This window comes from Pygocentrus nattereri, chromosome 2 (genome assembly GCF_015220715.1).
Source record: "Pygocentrus nattereri isolate fPygNat1 chromosome 2, fPygNat1.pri, whole genome shotgun sequence".
Lineage (NCBI taxonomy): Eukaryota > Metazoa > Chordata > Actinopteri > Characiformes > Serrasalmidae > Pygocentrus > Pygocentrus nattereri.
The window spans coordinates 54,596,278-54,620,046 of NC_051212.1; the positions used below are offsets into that span (position 1 = coordinate 54,596,278).

General features: G+C 44.1%; 2 protein-coding genes across 2 annotated transcripts; both read right to left on the bottom strand.

The window, feature by feature from the left end:
* Positions 1–203: 203 nt before the first annotated feature.
* LOC108430782 (complement factor H-related protein 2-like) lies at positions 204–9,053 on the bottom strand. Its single transcript, XM_017703491.2, has 7 exons — positions 8,776–9,053; positions 8,492–8,554; positions 4,996–5,034; positions 3,544–3,705; positions 3,306–3,446; positions 511–527; positions 204–353 (listed from the first exon to the last, which is right to left on the bottom strand). Exons 1-7 carry the CDS (start codon positions 8,996–8,998, stop codon positions 351–353), a joined length of 648 nt encoding a protein of 215 aa, XP_017558980.1. The 5' UTR covers positions 8,999–9,053; the 3' UTR covers positions 204–350.
* Positions 9,054–17,360: 8,307 nt separating this feature from the next.
* On the bottom strand, positions 17,361–21,502 carry LOC108430784 (complement C1q-like protein 2). Its single transcript, XM_017703493.1, has 4 exons — positions 21,232–21,502; positions 20,923–20,985; positions 18,807–18,941; positions 17,361–17,699 (listed from the first exon to the last, which is right to left on the bottom strand). The coding sequence occupies exons 1-4, from the start codon at positions 21,431–21,433 to the stop codon at positions 17,422–17,424; spliced, it is 678 nt and encodes a 225-aa protein (XP_017558982.1). The 5' UTR covers positions 21,434–21,502; the 3' UTR covers positions 17,361–17,421.
* Between the last annotated feature and the right edge of the window lie 2,267 nt (positions 21,503–23,769).

The following is a 23,769-nucleotide window of genomic DNA, read 5'->3' on the forward strand; positions in this document are numbered from 1 at the left end:
CCTCTACATTAACTTTCTGTGTTTCCCAGTGAGGAGCCTAAACTGAGAATGATTTATCACTGAATTTATACATGGTTCATGTGATCTGGTGAAAATAATTTCAAGTTATATATTTAAAACCTCCGCAGTGATTGAGCCATTTATATTAGTTTTTAAGATAAGTATGATGCTTATGAGGTAAACATGCTTTGACGAGACCACAGTTGTTTATTCAGGATCTGTTTTTAATCAGATGTTCTGAGAAATGTTACAGTAACGCTTAAAGGTAAAGCAGTTACAGGTCGTTCCAGTCGCTCTGCAGTTTTGTGTGTTTCAGTAAAAGCTGCAGCAGGAAGACGTTCACACACATCTCACTGTAAAGACACGAAAAATCATTAATTACACACTTTATTACAATGATTTAGAGCTGTTATTAGCCGTGTTCACCGATACAGTTATTTCTCCTTCTGTCATATCACAACTTACGAGGTCGAATCATTTGAAATGCTGAGATGTTGTGTTTATACTTACCCAGTCTTTATCACCACCTGAAAACAGATGAAACCGTCATCAACTACAGCACAAATACAAGCCAAATAAAATCCCTCAGAGATGAAAAATGTCCAGTTTTCTGAAAAGCAAAGCAGAGAAATCTCCGAGCGGCTCCTGCACAGATGGACCGTTTAGCCCTCAGACTATTTATGTTCCCTCTTGGTTGGAGTGTGTAATAAATGTGTTTTATATGGTTAGTCGTCAGCGTCTGTTTCAGTAAGGTACTGACCGCCTACCTGGGTTATCCCCTCAGTAACGTTGACCTGTTTAGGGTAAAGTGGTTATTTTTAACATTTGGTCAGACACCGATGTTGCACGAGAGGGCCTGGCTCACAGTCATTGTAGCTCATCTCAAAAGTGTTTGATGGGGTTGAGGTCAGGGCTCTCACCACCCCAGCCAATGCTTGGCATTACAATACACATACACTCACCGGCCATTTTATTAGGTACAGTTGGTTCAGTTGCTTGTTGTTACAAATAGCTAATCAGCCAATCACACGGCTGCCACTCAATGCATTTAGGCATGTAGAGGTGGTCAAGACAACTTGCTGAAGTGCAGACCGAGCATCAGAACGGGGAAGAAAGGGGATTTAAGGGACTTTGAACGTGGTGTGGTTGTTGGTGCCAGACGGGCTGGTCTGAGTATTTCAGAAACTGCTGATCTGCTGGGATTTTCACACACAACCATCTCTAGGGTTTACAGAGAATGGTCTGAAAAAGATGATGAATGATAGAAAGGCAACAGGAACTCAAGTAACCAACCAGAATCTCTGAGGAACGTTTCCAACACCTTGTTGAAAGTCTGCCATGAAGAATTAAGGCAGTTCTGAAGGCAAAAGAGGGTCCAACCTTTTACTAGCAAGGTGTACTTAATAAAGTGGCCGGTGAGTGTGTGTATATATGTGTGTGTGTAGGGGTGCAATGCCAGGCTGCTCTTTGTTGACTTTAGCTCTGCTTTCAATACCATACTCCCGGAAAGACTGACAGTTAAGTTACTGGACATTGGTCTTTCAGAAAACATCTGCTGCTGGATTAGAGACTTCCTCTCAGATCGCATACAGAGAGTTAGAGTTGGTCCACTACTCTATACCCTGGACACGTATGACTGTGTTAGTATCCATCCAGACAACATTACAGTTAAGTTCGCAGGTGACACCATCCTTCTTCTTCTTCTTCTTCTTCTTCTTCTTCTTTCGGCTGCTCCCTTTAGGGGTCGCCACAGCGGATCATCTGCCTCCATCTTGCCCTATCCATTGCCTCCTCTACTTTTACACCAACCATCTCCATGTCCACCTTCACTACATCCATAAACCTTCTCTGAGGTCTACCTCTTCTCCTTCTACCCGGCAGCTCCATCTCCAACATTCTTTACCAATATATCCACTATTCCTCCTCAACACATGTCCAAACCATCTCAACCTGGCCTCTCTGGCTTTATCTCCAAACTGCTCCACCTTCACTGTCCCTCTGATCTGCTCATTTCTAATCTTGTCCGTCCTTGTCACTCCCAACAAAAATCAGGAGCATACCAGGAGGAGGTCCAAAGGATGGTGCATTGGTGTTCAGACAACAACTTAGTCATCAACACCTGCAAAAGTAAAGAACTCATTGTAGACTTCAGGAGGAGGAAGTCCAATTTGCAGCCAATCTGGATAAATGGGCAGTGTGTGGAGAGGGTATCCAGTTTCAAGTTCCTTGGGATGCATATGGATGCAGACCTCCAATGGAGTTCCAACACCTCAGCGGTCATGAAAAGGGCACAGCAACGTCTCCTCTTCCTAAGGATCCTCAGGATGCTCAATCTTAAGAAGGAATTGCTGACTGTTTTCTACCGCTGCTCCGTGGAGAGTGTGGTGACTTATTGTATCTCTGTGTGGTTCTCCATGTCACACAAAAAGGACTTACAAAGGGTCATCAACACCGCCCAAAAATCATTGGACATCCCCTACCATCCCTTAAGGAACTCTACAGCAACTGCTGTCTCAGAAGGGCAGACGGAATTAAAAACAACAGCACACACCCAGGATACCGAGTGTTTGAACTGATGCCATCTGGCAGACGTTACAGACAAATGAAAACAAGGACAAACAGACGAAAAGACAGTTTTTACAACAGGGCCACAGCTCTGTTAAACACAAACATGTGACTGATCTGATTAATACAAACGTGACTAATCGGGTTATGGTCCAGTGTCATACTGTGCAATTAACAGTTCATTTCAATGGGCCAGTGCAGTTTATAACTGGAAAAATTCAAGTTTGATAGGTCATGTGCAGTCGTCTTTTTGTCTATAAATTTGTATAGTATTTAAGTTATTTTATCTTATTTTATTTTTTCTCTTTCTGCTTTTTTTTTGCATCACTGCTGTCGGAACAAAACCTTGTATCTCCAAAACGGTAACTTTACAGGAGAAGGAAAAAACACACATTACTTTCAATGTAAGTCAATGGAACCAGAAGTCATTTTGTTCCATTTCTTTTGGTCCATCCTTCATGTAATTTACACACAATATAAAGGGCAACATGCATTTTCATATCATGTCAAAAACTCAAAATTGACAAAAATGGAGATACAAGGTTTTGTTCCGACAACAGCGAGATATAAACCACATTTTATTTATATATATTCTTTATTGTAGTTATGAAACTTACAAGCTAGTTGCTCTTTTTTCCCTTCCCAGTAATTAAGAATTTCATAGTAACTGAGCTGTGACTCGCAGTAACTCAGATAAAAGCAGGGTGTTTATGGGCAGGACGGACATGAAGGACACTCACATCCTCTATAGAGCGCTTTTCCGTTCTCACATTTGACCTGTACTCTGGAAAAGGCAGTACAAAAAAGCCCTTCCTCTTCTCCGTGCAGCATGTACTCTCTTTGAGAAAAATAAAACTTTGACTGATCCAGTTTACATGGAGCTGAGGAAACAGAGAATAGAGGTCAATCATCTGCAGATTAGCTGAATTAATGAATTTACACTTTCAACTTTCGTGTTGAGCTATAAGTGAAACTGACCTTTACAAGCAGGCAGCTGTGTCCATTTCCTGTCAACACACTTTACTTCTGCTGGTCCGTCAAGTTTGTAAAGATAAGCGCACCTCACTGTTAATGCCAGCCCATCTGGAGCCTTCGTAACATCTCCGTGTTCAATAATGGGTAAATCTCCACAATGCCTGACTGAACATAACAGACATTAGTGTTTAGTGAAGATGAGATTACAGGATTATTAGGTGGAGAAATTTGCTGTAAATATAAATACCAATTTATCATAATAGTTCAGAGAAAGGAACGCTGGTTAAAGTCCTAAACAGCTCGTGTGACATTCAACCAGTTGCAGGACACCCTCAACATATAGTTGTGTGTCCAACTTTGTGTCCAGCAGTGATGCAACTAAATACGTCTGAAGTTTGTAGGTCACTGTGGAAAAACTATGGAAGCCCAGTCCTGCCAGACTGAAGAAAGTCACAGGATTTTTCTGTTTTTGTTCTTGTTGTTGTTGTTCTTTTTCATGGCAGAAGTATGACAAAATATTGGATTAGTCCCACAAAATAAAGACTACGGCCTTCGGAATAACTTATGTACTATATTGACTTAGCACTTCTGATTTCTTCAAAAATGTTGTCTTCTAAGTCTTAACTCAGTATTATGAGATCTAAAGTCATTATTTTGATATAGCAAGTCATTGTACATCCATATTTTGTGTTAATACGTCAATTTTTTAAACTTGCTTTGTTAGTTTTTGGAGAAAATAAGTCATATCAACATGAGTCTACCCCTCCCGCTCTCCCGCGTTCGACGTTCCCGGCCTATCGATCACTGGATCCACCTGCTTTTCACCATCAATCTCCTTTAAAATCTGCTCAGTTTGTTGTCTCTGTTTGCAAAGTCTAGCTGGTTTCCCAGCATTCTCTCTTTGTGCTCTTTCATATTTGACCTTATTAAATGTTTATCGTTTTTCTGACTTTTGGATTTCTGCATTGTCCTGATTGTTGCTGTTTACCTGGACTGTTTTTAGTTAAGTGTGTTTTAGTGTGTTTAGTTAAGCGATCTCACCTTGTCTTCTGCAAGAGTGACAGTAAGGTGATACAAATCATTATTCCAAATTAGTAAGTCAGTATTTTGAGAAAATAAGTCATTTTTAAGAAAGTTTGCGAAAGTGAGTCAATATATTAAGAAATGAAGTCATTATCCAACATAACAGGCCTCTTACTCTGTGAACATGCTGGTTTTAAAATCTGCTAAGCACTGTTGTATCTGACACTGAGGGGTTTTACCGTCCACACAGGGTTATAACCGTACCCACAAATCCCTGCAGATGCCAACTGACCCCTGATTTGTCCCCACAGGATGAATATTGGTGCAATGTTTGGACAATCCACTGCCACTAAACCAGAAAAACATAATATGCTTCCTTGTGGCAGCGTTTCACAGCAATAACAGTGTGAGTGCTTTGGTGGTCGTTATTACCGCGGAAAATTGCTGCCGTGCTGGGAACGTCAGAAGATCCTGTAAGGGAAAAGGAGAAAAAGCTGTTTAACGTTTGAGCAATGCAGTGGAAGATAATGCTTCCCAGTCTAATTGCTATGTGGTATGTTCAATGGGTTTTTAATGCCTGGGGCAGAAGCAGAGTTTAAGGACATTTTACAAACCACTTTACAGGGTTTGAACTCTTTCGGTAACCGTGATAAGTGATGGGGGAAGACGGGGGGCCATCCTACCCACCCAGAGAGAGTGAGGCCAATTGTGCTTTCTTGGACTCCCGGCCACAGATGGCTGTAGCGTCACCAGGGTCTGAACTCCTGATCTTCTGATGATACGACCACCGCTTAGATGGTTCGCCACTCAGGAGCTGTTTGAATTCTTTTGATCACTAAAGAATTCAGTCCTCAAATCTGTCTGTGTCATACCTCGGACTGAATCGGACTCCATGTCCCACAATGCTTCAGGAGATCACATGACTCTGGACAATCACATGCGTCACTACCAGCGTTCACAGTCTCCTGATTATTAACCCAACACACTTGTGCATGATGACCTAGTTAGTTAGTATATAAGCCCGGGCTTCATCTAGATTCAGTGTGAAGTGTTGTTTCTCCCTGGGCACACCGAGCGGTCACTTTGTGATTCTGAATTCTGTGTTCTGACCGTATCTTTGTTATTTTGACTTCGCCTTCTGATCTCCCCATTTTGTACCTTCACCAGCAGGTTTTGTGTATTTGAACTTGGACCTTTTTGGATTGTTTATCGACCACGATTTTTTCTTCCCCTTGGATTTTGGTTGCCGGTGCTTTTTGGTATTTGACCCTCACCTGTTTTTGACCCTGATACTTGTTCTCCTGTATTAAACCTCGTTTGTCTTCTTATCCACGTTCGTCTGACTCCTGTGCCCATCCTAACACTGTCTAGATGCCGTGTTTAGCATAAACAGACTGAAGTGTCACTATGAACACGTTTCTATATTTAAATGTAATTTACAACTTCTGTACGACACTGCAAATCACTGCTGTCAGAGCAAAACCTCGCATCTCCAAAACGGAGAAGGAAAAAACTAATTTTCCTTTAATGGAAATCAACTGTCTGGCCAAACTTGACTAAACGTGAGCTTATTGAAGATATTCCAAATCATCTGCACAAACTAACGAGCAGAACGAGCTTCGCTGAGAAGATCATTAACTCTGATCAGCTCTCAGCTTCATTATTAGAGCAAGACGGAGGAGAAAAAGGTGAGATGAGCTGCTTTTCCACCGTTTACAGGCTTTGACGTCTGTTCGGCGCTGTTGCCATGGTAACGCTGAAAGCTGGCTCAGCACAGTGGATTAAAGCACATGAATTCCGATCTAAGCGTCACATTAAGGTCACACAGCCATGAATCGGATACGTACCCGATCTAGAAACACATATGAAAGTGGCTCAGGTCAGATTTGAAAAGATCAGATTTGCGTCCACACAGACCTGAAAACACCGGATCTGAGTCACATTAGGGCAAAAAATCGGATTTGGGCCTCCACATCCAGGTAATGTGAATGGCCTATGACTTGGACATTAAAAAACGGAAAAACTGCTCCTGATTTCCTAGAGGTAGCGCTTCGGGTCTGGCAAAATAAATATGCAATTGCATTTTCACTGTCATCCAGGCTTCCTGTCAATCAAACACAGTGGGCAGGATGTTGGAAGGAGTCTTGGCATGTTTTACGGGGAAGTGATGAGTCTAAAATTTGAGCTTGAATTTGAGCACAAACCCCAACATGAGTGACATCGCGATCAGCCTCAGGCAGAGGCTCACAGGACAGCCAGCGATGGATGTTCTTAATTAGGAGGCTCAGGGGCCGCTGTAGGTTTGCGCAGTGTTTCCGAACCCTGCTCCTGGAGGATGGGCCGTCCAGTTCTGACTGTTTGCAGTGGGTGTGTTAAAGCAGTGAAGGCAGTAAAATGTGCAGGGCAGTGTTTCTCCAACAGTCCTGCAAGCCTCTGCCAGAAACCATCATGACGTCACTAATACTGGTGTTTGTGCAGCCACAAGCTCTCATAGTCGGTGAAACGCCACTTCCACATTAAAACACACACACACACATTTTCTAAGCTGCTTCTCCCTCTGGGGCGGGGGGGGGGGGAGCTGGAGCCTATCCCAGCTGTTATCGGGTGGAAGGCAGGATACACCCTGGACAGGTCGCCAGTCCATTGCTGGGAAGACAGACAGACACAGACACACCTAGCATGTCCAATCAGCCTGACTGCATGTCTTTGGACTGTGGGAGGAAACCCATGCAGACACAGGGAGAACATGCAGACTCCACACAGAAAGAAACCCTGGTCGCCCGGCTGGGGAATTGAACCCAGGCCCAAAATTAAAACAATTTCCATATTAAAATTTTCAAGTCATTATAAATGCCAATACACATTTTGCATTTGAATTTGAATTATTTCTTTAATAATGCACACTCAAACTGAAAAAGCAGTTGTGAATATTTCATTGAATTTAAACGAATCAAATGTGCATTTAAATTTAAATTAAGTCTGGAATATGCTGCCACAATTCTACTATCATGCTAATATTCTATATGTTTAAAATTGGTCACCAAGTCTCACTGATCAAAAGCTAGTCATAGACATATTGTGACAAGAAATTGAAAATGAGTAGACGACTCAGCGCTGTGGGTCTGAAAGGACGTGTAGCTGATCAAGAGGAACCTCACTGAGAAAAGGAGACGGACACATCAAACAAAGAAGCTGAAAGATGGACTGACCGCCCCAGAGTCCAGACCTTAGCACCACTGAGTGGGTTTGATTAGTTCAGAAAATCATCAACCAGCTTCTCAGACTGAGCTTTGGAGGCGTGTCTTCTTTGAGGAGCTGAAAGTGAGGCTCCTGAGAAGAATGGAAGCTGGATTGATGGGAAAAGGTGATTCACTAAAAACTCAAAAACTTTTATTTAATTACTGTTTTGACTGGAAAAGATAAATAAATAAAGGGTCTCTGTGTCAGTGATTCGTTGTGTGGCCACCAGAGGTCTCACTCCCCACAGTACTAGCCCTGTTCTCACCAAGCCACCTGTACCCAATTTCAGTAATCAGCCACTGCTTAAATACCCCTTCCTTTCAGCCAGACAGTGCGAAGTATTGCCAGCTCACTTGTGTCTGCATACTGAGTGGTTTTGGATTAACTAGCTGTCTTGTGTTTCTGACTCTCTGCCTGGACTTTTGGAGTTTTGCCTCTGCCTTTTGCCCCTGTGTTTTGGATGATTGGTTTTCGGACGGACTTACTGTTTTTGACCTGTTTTCTATGCCTTTTGACCACGAGTTTTGGATTGCCCCTTTTACTACTAAACCTGCACCTGGATCCTTCTTCAGTTTCCGAGTCTGATCTGTCACACTCTGACAGTACCGTACAACTTCTAAAGTACTACTGGATCATTGATTCCACGCGATTGATTTACACATTATTGACATTATTTGTTCTGGTTCACCTGGTTTACTGCTCTGCAGTGATTCCAGTGTAGCCTGCATCGTTTCCACCGTCGTCTTCAGAGCTGGTTAAAATAAACATTGATTCATAGGTTAATCATTATGTGTCCGCGCAAGTCAATCATCCCCCGTACTGATCATCGTTTTTCCTGAGTATGAACATTAAAAAGCTTCTCTGTTAAAATGACTCCGACCCTTCAGGCCAAGCTTGAAAACTGCTTTACAAATTATCAAAAAAATTACACTTATTTGATCAGTTTGTCAAAGATTTAGCATTAAGAATTACCTCCATTCTCCTTCTTCAGCTCCTCTACTAATGTGTTCTGGTTCTGCATTTTCCCCTCCATTGTTCTCAGTTGTTCTTCCACAGTTCTCAGTCGTTCTTCCATGTTCTTCAGTTTCCCCAGTTCTTCCATAATGTTCATGTTCGGCGACATGAAGTCCTGCGCTAGTGCGCCCCCCACACACAGCAGCAGTGCCGACAGTACAGCAGCCGCCGTCTTCACCATCACTGCGTCTGATACAGCTGTGCTTCACCCAGAGGTTTGACCAGCAGTAAATGAGGTGGTGATTTAAAGGGTAACACTGGACTGTGGAATCACTGTATTACATAAAGCTCTTGCTTCCAAAGCAAACATGGACTTCAGTACCTTCTCTGTTCTCTACAGGCTGTTTTACAAGCTCTTCAAAGCCAAAGACGAGCTTTTTGGTGAAGAGCTTCTTTTTGTAGATCAGTGGATTCTCCTTGATCACCTTCAACCACAGCCACTATTTTTAGGATTCAGTCTTTGGGGTGACTGGTAGCCCATTCCTTGAGATGAAAGCCAAGATCAGGGACATAATAAACAAACTTTGTAATCTGAACTTAGAGGTGATGTGACTGAGCATGTCATACTGGTTTATAAAAACTGTGGAAACATCGGTGACACTTCATGTGAACCCTGGTATATTAGACTGACATTTCTTTGTCATAAACTATTATATGGCACATAATATAACTGCAAAATAAGAGTGTCATGTTACTGTTAACAGTAATTGTCAGGATAGGTTGTCATGCCTCACCTGAACAGCAGATGCTGCCAAAGCACCAGTGCTTTTATAACTTCTAGACCTTTTTAGGTATGGCTTAAGCTTAACCTGCCCTGTGTTAGTTACATATATGGTTCACCTGTGCCTCATCTTGCTGGGTTTTTAAGCCCTCAATAACAAATTTGTCTTTAAGCCACCTGCCGGTTGTTGTGTCTGGGATTTTTGCCTTGCATTTTATATTTTTTCTGGTTACTGTATATCCATCCATCCATCCATCCATCCATCCATTATCTTCCGCTTGTCCGGAGTTCGGGTCGCGGGGGCAGCATCCTAAGCAATGAAGCCCAGACCTCCCTTTCCCTAGCCACTTCCACCAGCTCTCCAAGGGGGATTCCGAGGCGCTCCCAGGCCAGCTGGGCGATATAGTCGCGCCAGCGTGTCCTGGGTCTTCCCCGGGGTCTCCTCCCAGGTGGACTCGCCTGTGACACCTCCCAAGGGAGGCGTCCAGGAGGCATCCTAACCAGATGCCCGAACCACCTCAGCTGGCTCCTCTCGACGTGAAGAAGCAGCGGCTCTACTCCGAGTCCCTCCCGGATGACTGAACTTCTCACCCTATCTCTAAGGGAGAGTCCAGACACCCTGCGGAGGAAACTCATTTCGGCCGCTTGTATTCGCGATCTTATTCTTTCGGTCATTACCCAAAGCTCATGACCATAGGTGAGGGTGGGAACATAGATCGACCGGTAAATCGAGAGCCTTGCCTTATGGCTCAGCTCTTTCTTTACCACAACAGACCGGTAAAGAGCCCGCATCACTGCTGACCCAGCACCAATCCGCCTGTCAATCTCCCGCTCCCTTGTACCATCACTCGTGAACAAGACCCCGAGATACTTGAACTCCTCCACTTGAGGCAAGAGCCTATCCCCGACCCAGAGAGGGCTCTCCACCCTTTTCCGCCTGAGAACCATGGTCTCGGATTTAGAGGTACTGATTCTCATCCCAGCCGCTTCACACTCGGCTGCAAACCGATCCAGCGAAAGCTGAAGTTCGCGGCCTGATGTCCCCAATAGGACCACATCATCTGCAAACAGCAGTGATGTGACCCTGAGGTCACCAAACCGGACACCCTCCATCCCTTGACTGCGCCTAGAAATTCTATCCATAAAAATTATGAATAGAATCGGTGACAAAGGGCAGCCCTGACGGAGTCCAACTCTCACTGGGAACGAGTCTGACTTACTGCCGGCTATGCGAACCAAACTCCAGCTTTGTTTGTACAGGGCCTGAATGGCTCGTAGCAAAGAGCCATGTACCCCGTACTCCCGAAGCACCTCCCACAGAATACCCCGGGGAACACAGTCGAATGCCTTCTCCAGATCCACAAAGCACATGTGGACTGGTTGGGCAAACTCCCATGAACCCTCCAGAATCCTGGAGAGGGTGAAGAGTTGGTCCAGTGTTCCACGACCAGGGCGGAACCCGCACTGTTCCTCCTGGATCCGAGGTTCGACTATAAGCCGGACTCTCTTCTCCAGTACCCCTGCATAGACCTTGCCAGGGAGGCTGAGGAGTGTGATTCCCCTGTAGTTGGAACACACCCTCCGGTCCCCTTTTTTAAAAAGAGGCACCACCACCCCAGTCTGCCAATCCAGTGGCACCGCCCCCGATGTCCACGCAATGTTGAAAAGGCGTGTCAGCCAAGACAGCCCCACAACATCCAGAGCCTTGAGGAACTCAGGGCGGATCTCATCCACCCCTGGAGCCTTGCCACCAAGGAGCTTCTTAACTACCTTAGCGACTTCGGCCTCAGTAATGGACAAGCCTATTCCCATGTCCCCAGACTCAGCCTCCTCACTGGAGAACGTGTCGGTGGGATTGAGAAGGTCCTCAAAGTATTTCTTCCACCGCCCAATGACGTCTTCAGTCGAAGTCAGCAGCACACCATCTCCACTATATACAGTGCTAGTGGCACACTGCTTTCCCCTTCTGAGTCGCCTGACGGTTTGCCAGAATCTTTTCGGAGCCGACTTAAAGTCAGTTTCCAAGGCCTCACCAAACTCCTCCCATACACGGGTTTTTGCCTTGGCAACAACTGAAGCCGCAGATCGCTTGGCCTGTCGATACCTGCCAGCTGCCTCTGGTGTCCCACAGGCCAACCATGTCCGGTAGGACTCCTTCTTCAGCTTGACGGCATCTCTCACCTGGGGTGTCCACCACCGGGTTCGAGGATTACCGCCCCGACAGGCACCAACTACCTTACGGCCACAGCTACAGTCAGCCGCTTCAGCAATGGAGGAACGGAACATGGCCCATTCTGAGTCAATGTCCCCCACCTCCCCCGATATCTGGTCAAAGTTCTGACGGAGGTATGAGTTGAAGATCAATCTGACAGGTTCTTCTGCTAGACGTTCCCAGCAAACCCTCACTATGCGTTTGGGCTTGCCTGGTCTGACCGGCATCTTCCCCCACCACCTGATCCAACTCACCACCAGGTGGTGATCAGTTGATAGCTCAGCTCCTCTCTTTACCCGAGTGTCCAAAACACATGGCCGCAAGTCCGATGACACGACTACAAAGTCAATCATTGAACTGCGGCCTAGGGTGTCCTGGTGCCATGTGCACTTATGGACATCCTTGTGTTCAAACATGGTGTTCGTGATGGACAAACTGTGGTTTGCGCAGAAGTCCAAAAACTGAACACCACTCGGGTTCAGATCAGAGAGGCCATTCCTCCCAATCACACCCCTCCAGGTCTCACTGTCATTGCCCACGTGAGCGTTGAAGTCCCCCAGTAGGACAATAGAGTCTCCAGGAGGAGCACTTTCAAGCACCCTTCCCAAGGACTCTAAGAAGGCTGGGTACTCTGAACTGCTGTTCGGTGCATAAGCACAGACAACAGTCAGGACCCGTTCCCCAACCCGAAGGCGTAGGGAAGCTACCCTCTCGTCCACCGGAGAAAACCCCAACATACAGGCACCGAGTCGAGGGGCTATGAGAAAGCCCACACCTGCCCGCCGCCTCTCACCATGGGCAACTCCAGAAAAGAATAAAGTCCAGCCCCTCTCAAGGAGATTGGACCCAGAGCCCAAGCTGTGTGTTGAGGTGAGCCCGACTATATCTAGCCGGTATCTCTCAACCTCGCGCACCAACTCAGGCTCCTTCCCCGCCAGTGAGGTAACGTTCCAAGTTCCAAAAGCCAGTTTCAGCAACCGAGGATCAGAACGCCAAGGCCCACGCCTTCGGACACTGCCCGATCCACAACGCACCGAACCCCTACTACTGCCCCTCCCATTGGTGGTGGGTCGATGGGAGGGGGGGACTCATGTAACTCCTTCGGGCTGGGCCCGGCCGGGCACCATGAGTAAATGCCCGGCCACCAGACGCTCGCTGGCGAGCCCCTCCCCCAGGCCTGGCTCCAGGGTGGGGCCCCGGTAACCCTGTTCCGGGCAGGGTACACAAGTCCTGTTTTTGTGTCTTCATAGGGGTTATTATGGATCACACTTTGTCTGACCTGTCACCTAGGACCAGTTTGCCATGGGAGACCCTACCAGGAGCTTTTGCTCCAGACAACATAGCTCCTAAGATCATTCAAGCATGCAAACCCCTCCACCACGATAAGGTGGTGATCCAAGGAGAGGTGGTTACTGTATAATATATTATATTTATATAATTTATATAATGTACTGTATTATAGAAGAGCACTTTTGTATCCTGTTTCATTTGCTATGTTTTTGTGATTAACCCCTTGTGCTGCTTTGCTTTATTTTGATTGTTTGCTCAAGTAAACCACTTTGGAAGCAACAACCTTCCCTGTCTCCTGGCCTGCATTCGTGTTCAGCTATTTTATGACAGCAATACTGAGCCAAGAATGTGAGCAAAGCAGGAAATGAAGATCTTAGCAGGGTGAGAACAAACCAAAAAGCTATGTTAGGAGCCCAGCAGGAACAGCTACAACAATTGGCAAATTCAGTTAATCATCTGGCAGAAGCCATCCAGGAGATATATAGTCAATTTAATCACATCCCAGCATCAGCTAAGTCCTGCTCCTACCCAGCCTAACCTCTAGCCTGCTCCCCAGTCACCTATGCCTCCTGAGTCATGTAGAGGCTTCCTCGGACTGTGCCCTTTGATCCTGGAGATGCAGTCCTCCCAGTCCCGTTCTGCAAAATCACCAATAAGTTACATCATTGCTCTACTGCGTTGTCATGCGCTTGAGTGGGCTATAGCCCTTCAGGAGCAACCGTCCCCTGTCTCTAGAAGGCCTGAAGCTGCCCTGCTTCAGTGGTTAAACTGCATTACAGTAAAGAATAAGTCACTATGAGTATTTGGTGATGCCCTTCAGTTTGTCTAACTGTCCAGCTGGTTTTCGTTCCCTGGTCAATGATGTGCTTCAGGATTTGGTTCTGCCTTTGAATACCTGGATGACATTCAAATTTTCTCAAAAAGCATACCTGACCACTGAAATAGATCCTGGAATGTTCTGAAACATCTATTAGAGAATCATTTTTATGTCAAGATGGAGAAGTGTAAGTTTCATGTGTATGAGATCTCCTTCCTAGAATTTCTGATCTTTCCAACAGAGATAGCTATGGATCCTGCTAAGGTTATGGCAGTACTTTACTAACCCATTCCTACCACATTGGAACAGGTACAATTCTTTTTGTGGTTTGATCATTTCTAAAGTACTCAGCCCCGCTGGTGACATCCTGTATAAATAAAAATAATGCATGGCCTTAGTAAGGTGTGGGAACGAGATCGCAGCTTACTAAGTAGTGGCCATGCATTAAGATCTCATTCTCATGCCTTACTAAGTCGTATTTTTATTTAAACAGGATGACACCAGTGGGGCTCCGTACTACAGAAGATTTGTATGTAACTTTAGTTGTGTAGCAGCACCTACCCTCAACCATGGTGTACCTAAACAGGTGAAATTGATGCTGGCTGCAAAAGAAGATTTGAAACCCTTAAGGAACATTTTACCAAGATGCCTATCCTGATACAGTATACCTTGATCCTAGTCATCCCTTTGTGATGAGGTTGGATGTATATCCAACCCTATACAGGTGCCATCTTGTCACAGAAGTCCACCATTGATGGTAAAACTCACCCATGTGCCTTTTTATCTAGAAAGCTTTCTCACACTGAGCAAAATTACAATGCTGGGGATCGAAAGCTTCAATTTCATTCTGAGTTATTGACCTGAAACTAACACAAAGGTTGATGCTCTCTCTAGATGGTATAATTCTTCAGGCAAAGACCCTGTTCCAAAGAGTGTCAACCCATTGTCCTGAGTGGTGGGACAAGTTTGGGTGGCAATAGAGGAGATCTTAAAGGCCCAGCAGACAAACCCTAACCCAGGTGCCATCACCCTAATCCTTGGAGTGTCTGTGTCCCAACTACTCCCTGGACTAAGGTATTGATGTGGGGGCATGACACACCCATTGTTGGACATCCCAGGGCAGAGAGAACACTTAAGTTTATCCATTACCAATTCTGGTGGCCTTATTTAAAAGAAGAGACTGAGGGCTATGTCCATGCTTGCACTGTCTGTGCAACCCAAAGGTCATCTAACCAGGCCCCTGCAGGTCTATTCCATGATTTGCCCATTCCCAGTCATCCGTGATCCCAAATATATAAGCACTTTACTAGCTTACCCCCTTCCTCAGGTAATATTGTAAATTTGTAATAGTAATCTGTATGAACATGGAGAAAGAGGACAGGTTAGCTCTTCTCAATATTAGATCTTTCAAGGACAAGCTTTGTTTAATTAATGATTATAACAGCCTTTGGGCTTGCGCTTATGCTTTTTAACAGAAACATGGTTAAATAAATGTAGTGCTGAAACAGTACAAATTTGCGTCAGCTCCACCAAACTTTATAACTTTATAAAATAAACTTTATTATCTCACGTACCGCAAGAAACAGTGGAGGTATAGCTGCTCTATTTGGTGATTCTTTCTCACCAAGCAGTTATCATGTCTTGATTTTTGCATTTCAGTACCTATGTGCAGCTCTGAAAAGTGCAGCAAGAATACTACAACTAATTATCAACAGAAACAGACCATCAGTACAATGCTAATTTTACTCATGCCTTTGCAAATGATGTTAACATACATATTGACAAATGCCAAAGACAATTTGTGTCTTATTGGACTCTTTTGTGACCAGGAGGGCACACTCTCGATTTGGTTTAAGATTAAGTGACCCTTATTAGTTCCACAACGGGAAATTTCACCTTCTCATTTAACCCAAACACCACATAAACAATAGTGAAGACACACATGAGGTGGCAGTGAGCACACTGGCCCAGAGCAGTGGCTAGCACTATCTCCAGCACTCTGGGAGCAGTTGGGGTAAGGTGTCTTGCTCAAGGACACCTCAGTCATGTACTGTCAGCTCTGGGGATTGAACCAGCAACCTTCTGATCAGAGGGCTGGTTCCCTAACCTCCAGCCCATGACTGCCCCAAAGTAGTTTATACCAAGCTTCAGATTCACAAGGAAATCTTTATAGATAGGCTGAATGATTAATGTGCAAATCCTGTTTTCCCAACATTATCAAAACTAACATGTACTGTACATGTAACTGTAGTAGTAAACGGTTGCACCCCCTTTTGCCTTCAGAACTGCATTAATTCTTCATGGCATACTTTCAACAAGGTGTTGGAAACGTTCCTCAGAGATTCTGGTTGGTTATTTGAGTTCCTGCTGCCTTTCTATCATCTGGAACCAGTCTGCCCATTCTCCTCTGATCTCTCACATCAACAAGGCATTTTTGTCCACACAACTGACCGCTCACTGGATATTTCCTCTTTTTCGGACCGTTCTCTGTAAACCCTAGAGATGGTTGTGCGTGAAAATCCCAGTAGATCAGCAGTTTCTGAAATACTCAGACCAGCCCGTCTGGCACCAACAACCACGCCACGTTCAAAGTCCCTTAAATCCCCTTTCTTCCCCGTTCTGATGCTCGGTCTGCACTTCAGCAAGTTGTCTTGACCACCTCTACATGCCTAAATGCAGTGAGCTGCGGCTGATTGGCTGATTAGATATTTGTGTTAACAAGCAACTGAACAGGTGTACCTAATAAAGTGACCAGTGAGTGTATATCCAGTGAGTATATATAATGAAATTGATAGTTATCTCAAATCATCTATTTGTAGTCTTGACATGTTACCATCCAACTTTTTAAAGAATGTGTTGCACTTAATATCAGTGGATGTACCTCAGATAGTACACACCTCAGTGATGTTGTTTTTCATAACACATTACAAACTGCAGTTGTTAAGCCTCTTTAAAAAAAAATAAAAATTCTACAAGCATCTCTATTAAATGATACAGACCTATTTGAAATCTACATTTCATTGGAAAAACATTAAGACAGTTGTCTTCAAGCAACTTGCTGACTTGCTATCCTTAAATAGCTGTGTACACTGCAAAAATCTTGTCAAGTAAAATGATCCTGAGTATGTAAAAATATAGTAAATAAATCTAATATTTGTCCTGTTGAGATTGTTTTAAGCTTAATTTAAAATTATTTACCCTATTACTAGATTTTTTTTACTTGTTTAAGTAATTTTATTAAGACCACTGAAGAACAGGGTAACAGAGTATCAGAGAAACAGATGGACTACAGTCTGTAACTGTAGTCCCTGACGTGACCCAAATGTAGTGTGCCAAATATAAAGTGTTTGGGAAATGTAAAGTTTGGGTCTGACGCTGTTTGTCATAGTTTAAGCCCCTTAGTTCATTAAGAAGTCTTAATGCTACAGAGTACAATGACATTCTAGAGGGGTGGAAATGAAACTTGCAATGTGAGATGCAGAAATTCATCTGACCTTTAAAAATTCAGTGTAATTGCTTCATTTTATTTCATATTCAGTAACAGATAGTGGATATTACAGACATTTACAGAGGGAAAAGCAGAAATCCACCGAAACTTGTGTAGCTTTCATGATCATCGTAAACCCAGGACTTGTCCCAAAGCTTGGTGTAGATCTGATCTCCTTTCTCTAGAATGAGAACGATCCCATTGCTGGCGTTGCCGTTGGTCCAAGGCCTCTCAGAAAACACAGAGCACTGCACCTTATCATTTTTGTACAGACTGACAGCCATTTGGTTGCCAGTGTGACAGTGAGCGTAAAATCGGAAGTAGTAAACTCCTTTCAGTGGCGCAGTGAAAATCCCTGAAAAGAGAGACAGTGACGAATTTGATTTTTTACACATTTCGACATAATAAAATCATTCAGGTGTAAACAGAAGAGCAGGGTAAACAGAGACCTTGAGTCCCCTTTCAAAAGGCCACAATCAATTATGGGTGCCCAAGGATTTGAGACAAACGCTTAAAGTAAAGCAGCAAGATAAACTTTCAAGGTAGGGGAGACCTCCCTTTCTCCAGGGGTTCATACAGGAACAAAAGAACTGACTCCATAGAGCATGAAAGTTGGTCTATTTGGTCCTACGAACATCAGCCCACATGGCTGATGGCTCAATCCTGGTCTTGGAGATCTACCACCCTGGAGAGTTCATATCCAACACATCTGGCTCTGATACACAGCTACTCCCGAAGCCACTGGGCTAACATATCAACTAGAGACACAACATGCTGCCTCACATGGTGTCATATAGCTAGTAGCACTGATGGCTTAGTTGACGCTGAGATGATCAGCGAGCCATAACAAGAATATGCATTTTGTAAGTGCTGGAATTGTCTCTGTCTTTCCTCGGAATAAAGGCGTAAATCCGATAACGTTTTAGTATGTAAGTATGTGAATTTTAAGGGATTAAAACTCATTAGTCAGTGAATGTTCTTCTCCAGAAGAGCTTGAAGTTCCTGTGGGGCAAAAAGTGGTGCGCCATTCAGGGAGTTTCCAACATAGGTGTCTTGGGGAATGAGGAAGAATGTTCAAAGGTTCCCCAACCAAGGGACCTGAGACATGGCCAGGACGGGGTCACATAATGACTATATGTGTATATATATTGTATAATTTAGCATCCACATTTCTCTGACTGAGCTGCCACTAGGTAAAAACTATCCCCAGTGGTCAGGAGATACAAAACATACTGCTTTCTCATCATCAACATTCCATATAAGCTCAGAAGACTCGTGTAGGTCCTCTGGAGGTTCTGGATGGTAAATAAAGTGTCTATATCTGTGTTGTAGTCATGGTGACGTCTGGTTCCCATCACCGCCACTGTAAAGACGTCTGAACTGTTTCACACCAAACCATTCTGAATGATTTTGTTTACATGTGAAATATTGAATCATGAAGAAATTATTTTACTATATGTACCTGTTTCGTTGTTGTAGCCATTTCCAAAGTTAGCTGAGACTTTTCTGTAGATCAGTGCAGCTTCCACAGACCTGAAGGGTCCAATATATCCACTTCCAGAGGCAAACAGCGATGCAGAAAAGGCCACTTGTCTGGCTGTGAATACATTTACACACACACACACACACACACATTAAGAGAGAGACACATCAAACAAAGAAGCTCAACAATAGACTGACCACCCCAGAGTCTAGACCTCAACACCACTGAATGGGTTTGATCACTTCAGAAACCAGCTTCTAAGACTGAGCTTTGGAGGCATGTTTGCAGTTTCTTTGAGGAGCTGAAAGTGAGGCTCCTGAAAAGAATGGAAGCTGGAATGAAGGGGAAGAGTGACTCACTGACCCTCACACAGCTGAGATTAGGTGTAGGTGTTAAGGCTAGAGGCTGTTGTGTGGTTTTCTGTCTAAAGAGTAACTACACCCTGAGTGGAGCACTGCAGTGATGTTTGGGTTTGGAGGTGGGGCAGGGAGGGAAACTGGGGAGGGGTGGGCTGCTGTGTTTTTATACCAGAAAATATGGAGAGTGACAGAATCAAATGGCCTTACGAGGCAGATGTATTTCTCTACTACCATCCCCATCTTCGACGAGGGAGGGTGTTTCTGATCAGGTAGTGCTTCTTGAGCCTTAACAGTATGAGCCACTGACTCAAGCCACTTAAGAGTTAACGTGGTGCCAGAAAACGATTAGCAGCGAGCAGCAGAGGCACCGAGCGGTAGAACATACCCTAAAACCTTGACAGCCAGCTTCTAACGATCTGTTCAGCAGGTCCATATCCGATATAACCCTGATTTCAATCCATGCACTGAATTCCAAATGAATTAAGTAGATTTCTTTTAACGCTGTCCAAGTTTCATTCAGTTTGACATCAAGGTCATCACTAGTCAGTCAGGGTTTACTGCAGTGGCCCTATATCCTTAAATCATTCAAGCTGCTCACAGTACAATGGCTATTTAACGTTAACCTTTCCTGAACCTTTACGCTTTTCATAGTTCCAGTTTTGCTTGCTGTTGATTTCGGATCAGTGAGTGTGCTGCCCGAGAGTTTAAGTTGCGAAGGGAAACCTGAATCGGATGCCAGCCGCTTTAGAGAGACTCGCAAGAATCCTCACTTAATCGGTCCTTCTGGTTACCTAGTCATATGTTGAACATCATCAGTCTTTATTATAAACCAAGCTTAGATTAACTGGGTTATTTACAGCTGGTACTGACAGCTGGTGTACCACAGCCTTGTGAGGTGGTGCTGGGGGTATGTAGCTCAGCACATAAGTATGGTTCTCTTCTCGTTTTGCTCCTTTGCTTTCATAGTTATGAGCACAGCATGAGTAGGGTGTTATCAGAGGGCGGTAACATTGGTTAACTGATTTGCATATTGGTGCAATATTGTACTTTGGTACAAAAATGTCATCTGTAACTATAAAGGGGTTGAACCAGAGGGGGCGCTGCAGAGGCAGAACTGAAGTTTGGAAAGATGTGATCATATGTTAAGCAAGGCTGGTTTATTTTATTATTATATAGTTTATTATTATTAGAACAGTGCATTTCCACTATATATAAATATATATATATATATATATATATATATATATATATATATATATATATATATATAGCAACCACTTGGCTGAAACTGCCGGATTGACCTAGTATCCAGTATCTTTGAATCTTTATGTAGCTGGGACATCAGTGACATCTGTCAGCCAAAGTGGGCACAAATATCTGCCAAAAATATGTGGACACCCATCTAAAGAGTGGTTGCTGTTGCTAAGAGGTTCATAAAATGCAGCCTTCATGGATGAACATTGCCAGAAGATTGGGGTGAAGCTAAGGCACACGCCTCATGTCTTGGGATGCCACCTTTCTGACAAGTCAGATGGTCAAATTTCTGTCATGCTAGAGCTGCCCTGGTATAAATAAGGTCTTTGGGTGTAGTTATTCTTCAGATAGCTTACCTGCTTCACTGTTGACACTGAAAAATCTAAAAACGTTTTTCTAACTTATTGCTGAATCGTGATTATTAACATGGCAAGTGATTCCAAACTTTTTCATTATGCATTCTTGACTTTGTTCTGATTCACCTTCATTAACGCTCTGCAGTGATTCCAGTGTAGCCTGCATCATTTCCACCGTCGTCTTCAGAGCTGGTTAAAATAAACATTGATTCATAGGTTAGTCATTATGTGTCCACTGATTGGAAAACTTTACATCCAAATCCTTCCACTGAAACTAACACAGAGGGCAATCATCCTCCACACTGACCACTGTTTTTCCTTAATTTTCCAAACATCTCTTCAGGCCAAACTTTAAAACAAACTTTACAAATTATTAAAACGTTTATGCCCATGCTTATGTTTTATCACTTTGTCAAAGATTAAGGGTAAAATCACCTTCATTCTCCTTCTGCAGCTTTTTTTCTATGTGGCTCCTGCTGTGCAGCCTTTCTTCCACGGTTCTCAGTCTTTGTTCCATGTTCTTCAGTTTCTCCAGTTCTTCAATGATGTTCAAGCTTGCTGAAACAAACTCCTGCGCCAGTGCACCCCATGCACACAGCAGCAGGGCCGACAGTACAGCAGTCGCCGTCTTCACCATCACTGCGTCTGATACAGCTGTGCTTCACCCAGAGGTTTGACCAGCAGTAAATGAGGTGGTGATTTAAAGGGTAACACTGGACTGCCTCTATATATAGTTACCAAACTAGACTTGGACTTTGGTAATTGGTCCCTCCTTGTTGTCCTCTTTTAGATAAACACGCTGCTTCCAAAGCAAATGTGGACTTCTGAACCTTCTCTGTTCTCTACAGGCTGTTTTGCAAGCTCTTCATAGCCAAACACAAGCTTTTTGGCAAACATCATCGTTTTTGTAGATCAGTTGATTCTCCTTCAAACACAGCCACTATTTTTAGGTTTCAACCTTCAAACAATATATAATTAAGATTACAAAACAATAATAATAATGTTTTATTAATTATTGACTTTAACTCCACTACTGAAAGTCTTGGTCTTGACTCTGGAGGTCATGGTTTAAAGGGTAACGGTGGACTTTCCGGAATCAGTGATGTTAAATAAACATGTTGTTTCCAAAACAAACATGAACTTTCTGCTAGTTGTCCTCCAAAAGGTGTTTTACAAGCTCTTTATAGCCAAAGGTGAAGATCATCTTTTTGTAGATCAGTGGATTCTCCTTAAACACCTTCAACCACAGCCAGTAACCTTTGGGGTGTCTTGTAGCCCCTTTATTAGGATCAAAGCCAATATTTTGGAATGAAGAAAGAAACTTTCTAATCTGAACTTAAAATTTATAGGCTGTGTGACTTTATAAAACATGTATAAAAGTGTTTATAAAACATTAAGCACTTTATTTGAACCTGCTACATTACACTGACATTACCTGATGACATGAACAGGAACTGATCTCTCTGTGGTAACTATGTAGACTTGGCTAAGCGAGCTCTCTCATTGGCTAGGACTTTAGGGGCTGAATACAAGTCCTTAGCATAATTACAAAGTGATGGAGGAATCAACCAATCACAGTTTGATAAAGAATGGGTGGAACCGATTTTATGAGAAATGATGTCACTGTAGTCCTTCTGGAAGTTCTAGATACACTGTATTGCCAAAAGTATTTGGTCGTCTGGCTTCACACCTATATGAACTTGAGTAAGATCCCATTCTTAATCCATAGGGTTTAATATGATGTCGGCCCACCCTTTGGAGCTCTAACAGCTTCAGCTCTTCTGGGAAGGCTTTCCTCAAGGGTTAGGAGTGTTTATGGGAATTTTTGACCGTTCTTCCAGAAACACATTTGTGAGGTCAGACACTGATGTTGGAAGAGAAGGCCTGGCTCACAGTATCTGCTCTAATTCATCCCAAAGGTGTTCTATGGGGTTGAGGTCAGGACTCTGTGCAGGCCAGTCAAGTTCTTCCACACCAAACTGGCTCATCCGTGTCTTTATGGACCTGCTTTGTGCACTGGTGGGCAGTCATGTTGGAACAGGAAGGGGCCGTCCCCAAACTGTTCCCACAAAGTTGGGAGCATGATATTGTCCAGAATCTCTTGGTGCTGAAGCTTTAAGAGTTCCTTTCACTGGAAATAAGGGGCCGAGCCCAACTCCTGAAAACAACCCCACACCATGATCCCCCCTCCACCAAACTTTACACTCGGCACAATGCAGTCAGACAAGTACCGTCTCCTGGCAACCAACAAACCCAGACTCGTCCATCAGATTTCCAGAAGGAGAAGCGTGATTGGTCACTCCAGAGAACACGTCTCCACTGCTCTAGAGTCCAGTGGCGGCGCTTTACACCACTGCACTCCACGCTTTGCATTGCGCTTGGTGATGTAAGGCTTGGATGCAGCTGCTCGGCCATGGAAACCCATTCCATGAAGCTCTCTACGCTGTTCTTGAGCTAATCTGAAGGCCACATGAAGTTTGGAGGTCTGTAGTGATTGACTCTGCAGAAAGTTGGTGACCTCTGCGCACTATGCCCCTCAGCATCCGCTGACCGCTCTGTCATTTTACGTGGCCGACCACTTCGTGGCTGAGTTGCTGTCGTTCCCAATCGCTTCCACTTTGTTATAATCCCACTGACAGTTGACTGTGGAATATTTAGTAGTGAGGAAATTTCACGACTGGACTTGCTGCACAGGTGGCGTCCGATCACGGCACCACGCTGGAATTCACTGAGCTCCTGAGAGCGACCCATTCTTTCACTAATGTCTGTAGAAGCAGTCTGCAGGCCGAGGGGCTCGGCTTTATACACCTGTGGCCTTGGAAGTGACTGAATGGTTCATGGGTGAGTGAAAACCTTTGGCAATATAGCGTAAGTCACTGACTGTGTATACATGTTCTGGTTAGTTGTTAGGAATGGAAAACAGTGGCGGCAGCTAAGATAAAAGTCAACTGTGACTATGTACATCTTCCCTGA

What these genes read in the sequence shown, in the direction of transcription:
- LOC108430782 (XM_017703491.2), bottom strand. Translation starts at nt 8,998, where the DNA reads ATGGTGAAGACGGCGGCTGCTGTACTGTCGGCACTGCTGCTGTGTGTG. An exon ending in GCTGAAGAAGGAGAATGGAG is followed by an intron (nt 8,555 to 8,775) that starts GTAATTCTTAAT and finishes TATTTTAACCAG; the next exon opens with CTCTGAAGACGACGGTGGAA. An exon ending in ACAGCTGCCTGCTTGTAAAG is followed by an intron (nt 3,447 to 3,543) that starts GTCAGTTTCACT and finishes CTGTTTCCTCAG; the next exon opens with CTCCATGTAAACTGGATCAG.
- LOC108430784 (XM_017703493.1), bottom strand. Translation starts at nt 21,433, where the DNA reads ATGGTGAAGACGGCGACTGCTGTACTGTCGGCCCTGCTGCTGTGTGCA. An exon ending in ACTGCAGAGCGTTAATGAAG is followed by an intron (nt 18,942 to 20,922) that starts GTGAATCAGAAC and finishes ATGTATTCACAG; the next exon opens with CCAGACAAGTGGCCTTTTCT. An exon ending in TGGCTACAACAACGAAACAG is followed by an intron (nt 17,700 to 18,806) that starts GTACATATAGTA and finishes CTCTCTTTTCAG; the next exon opens with GGATTTTCACTGCGCCACTG.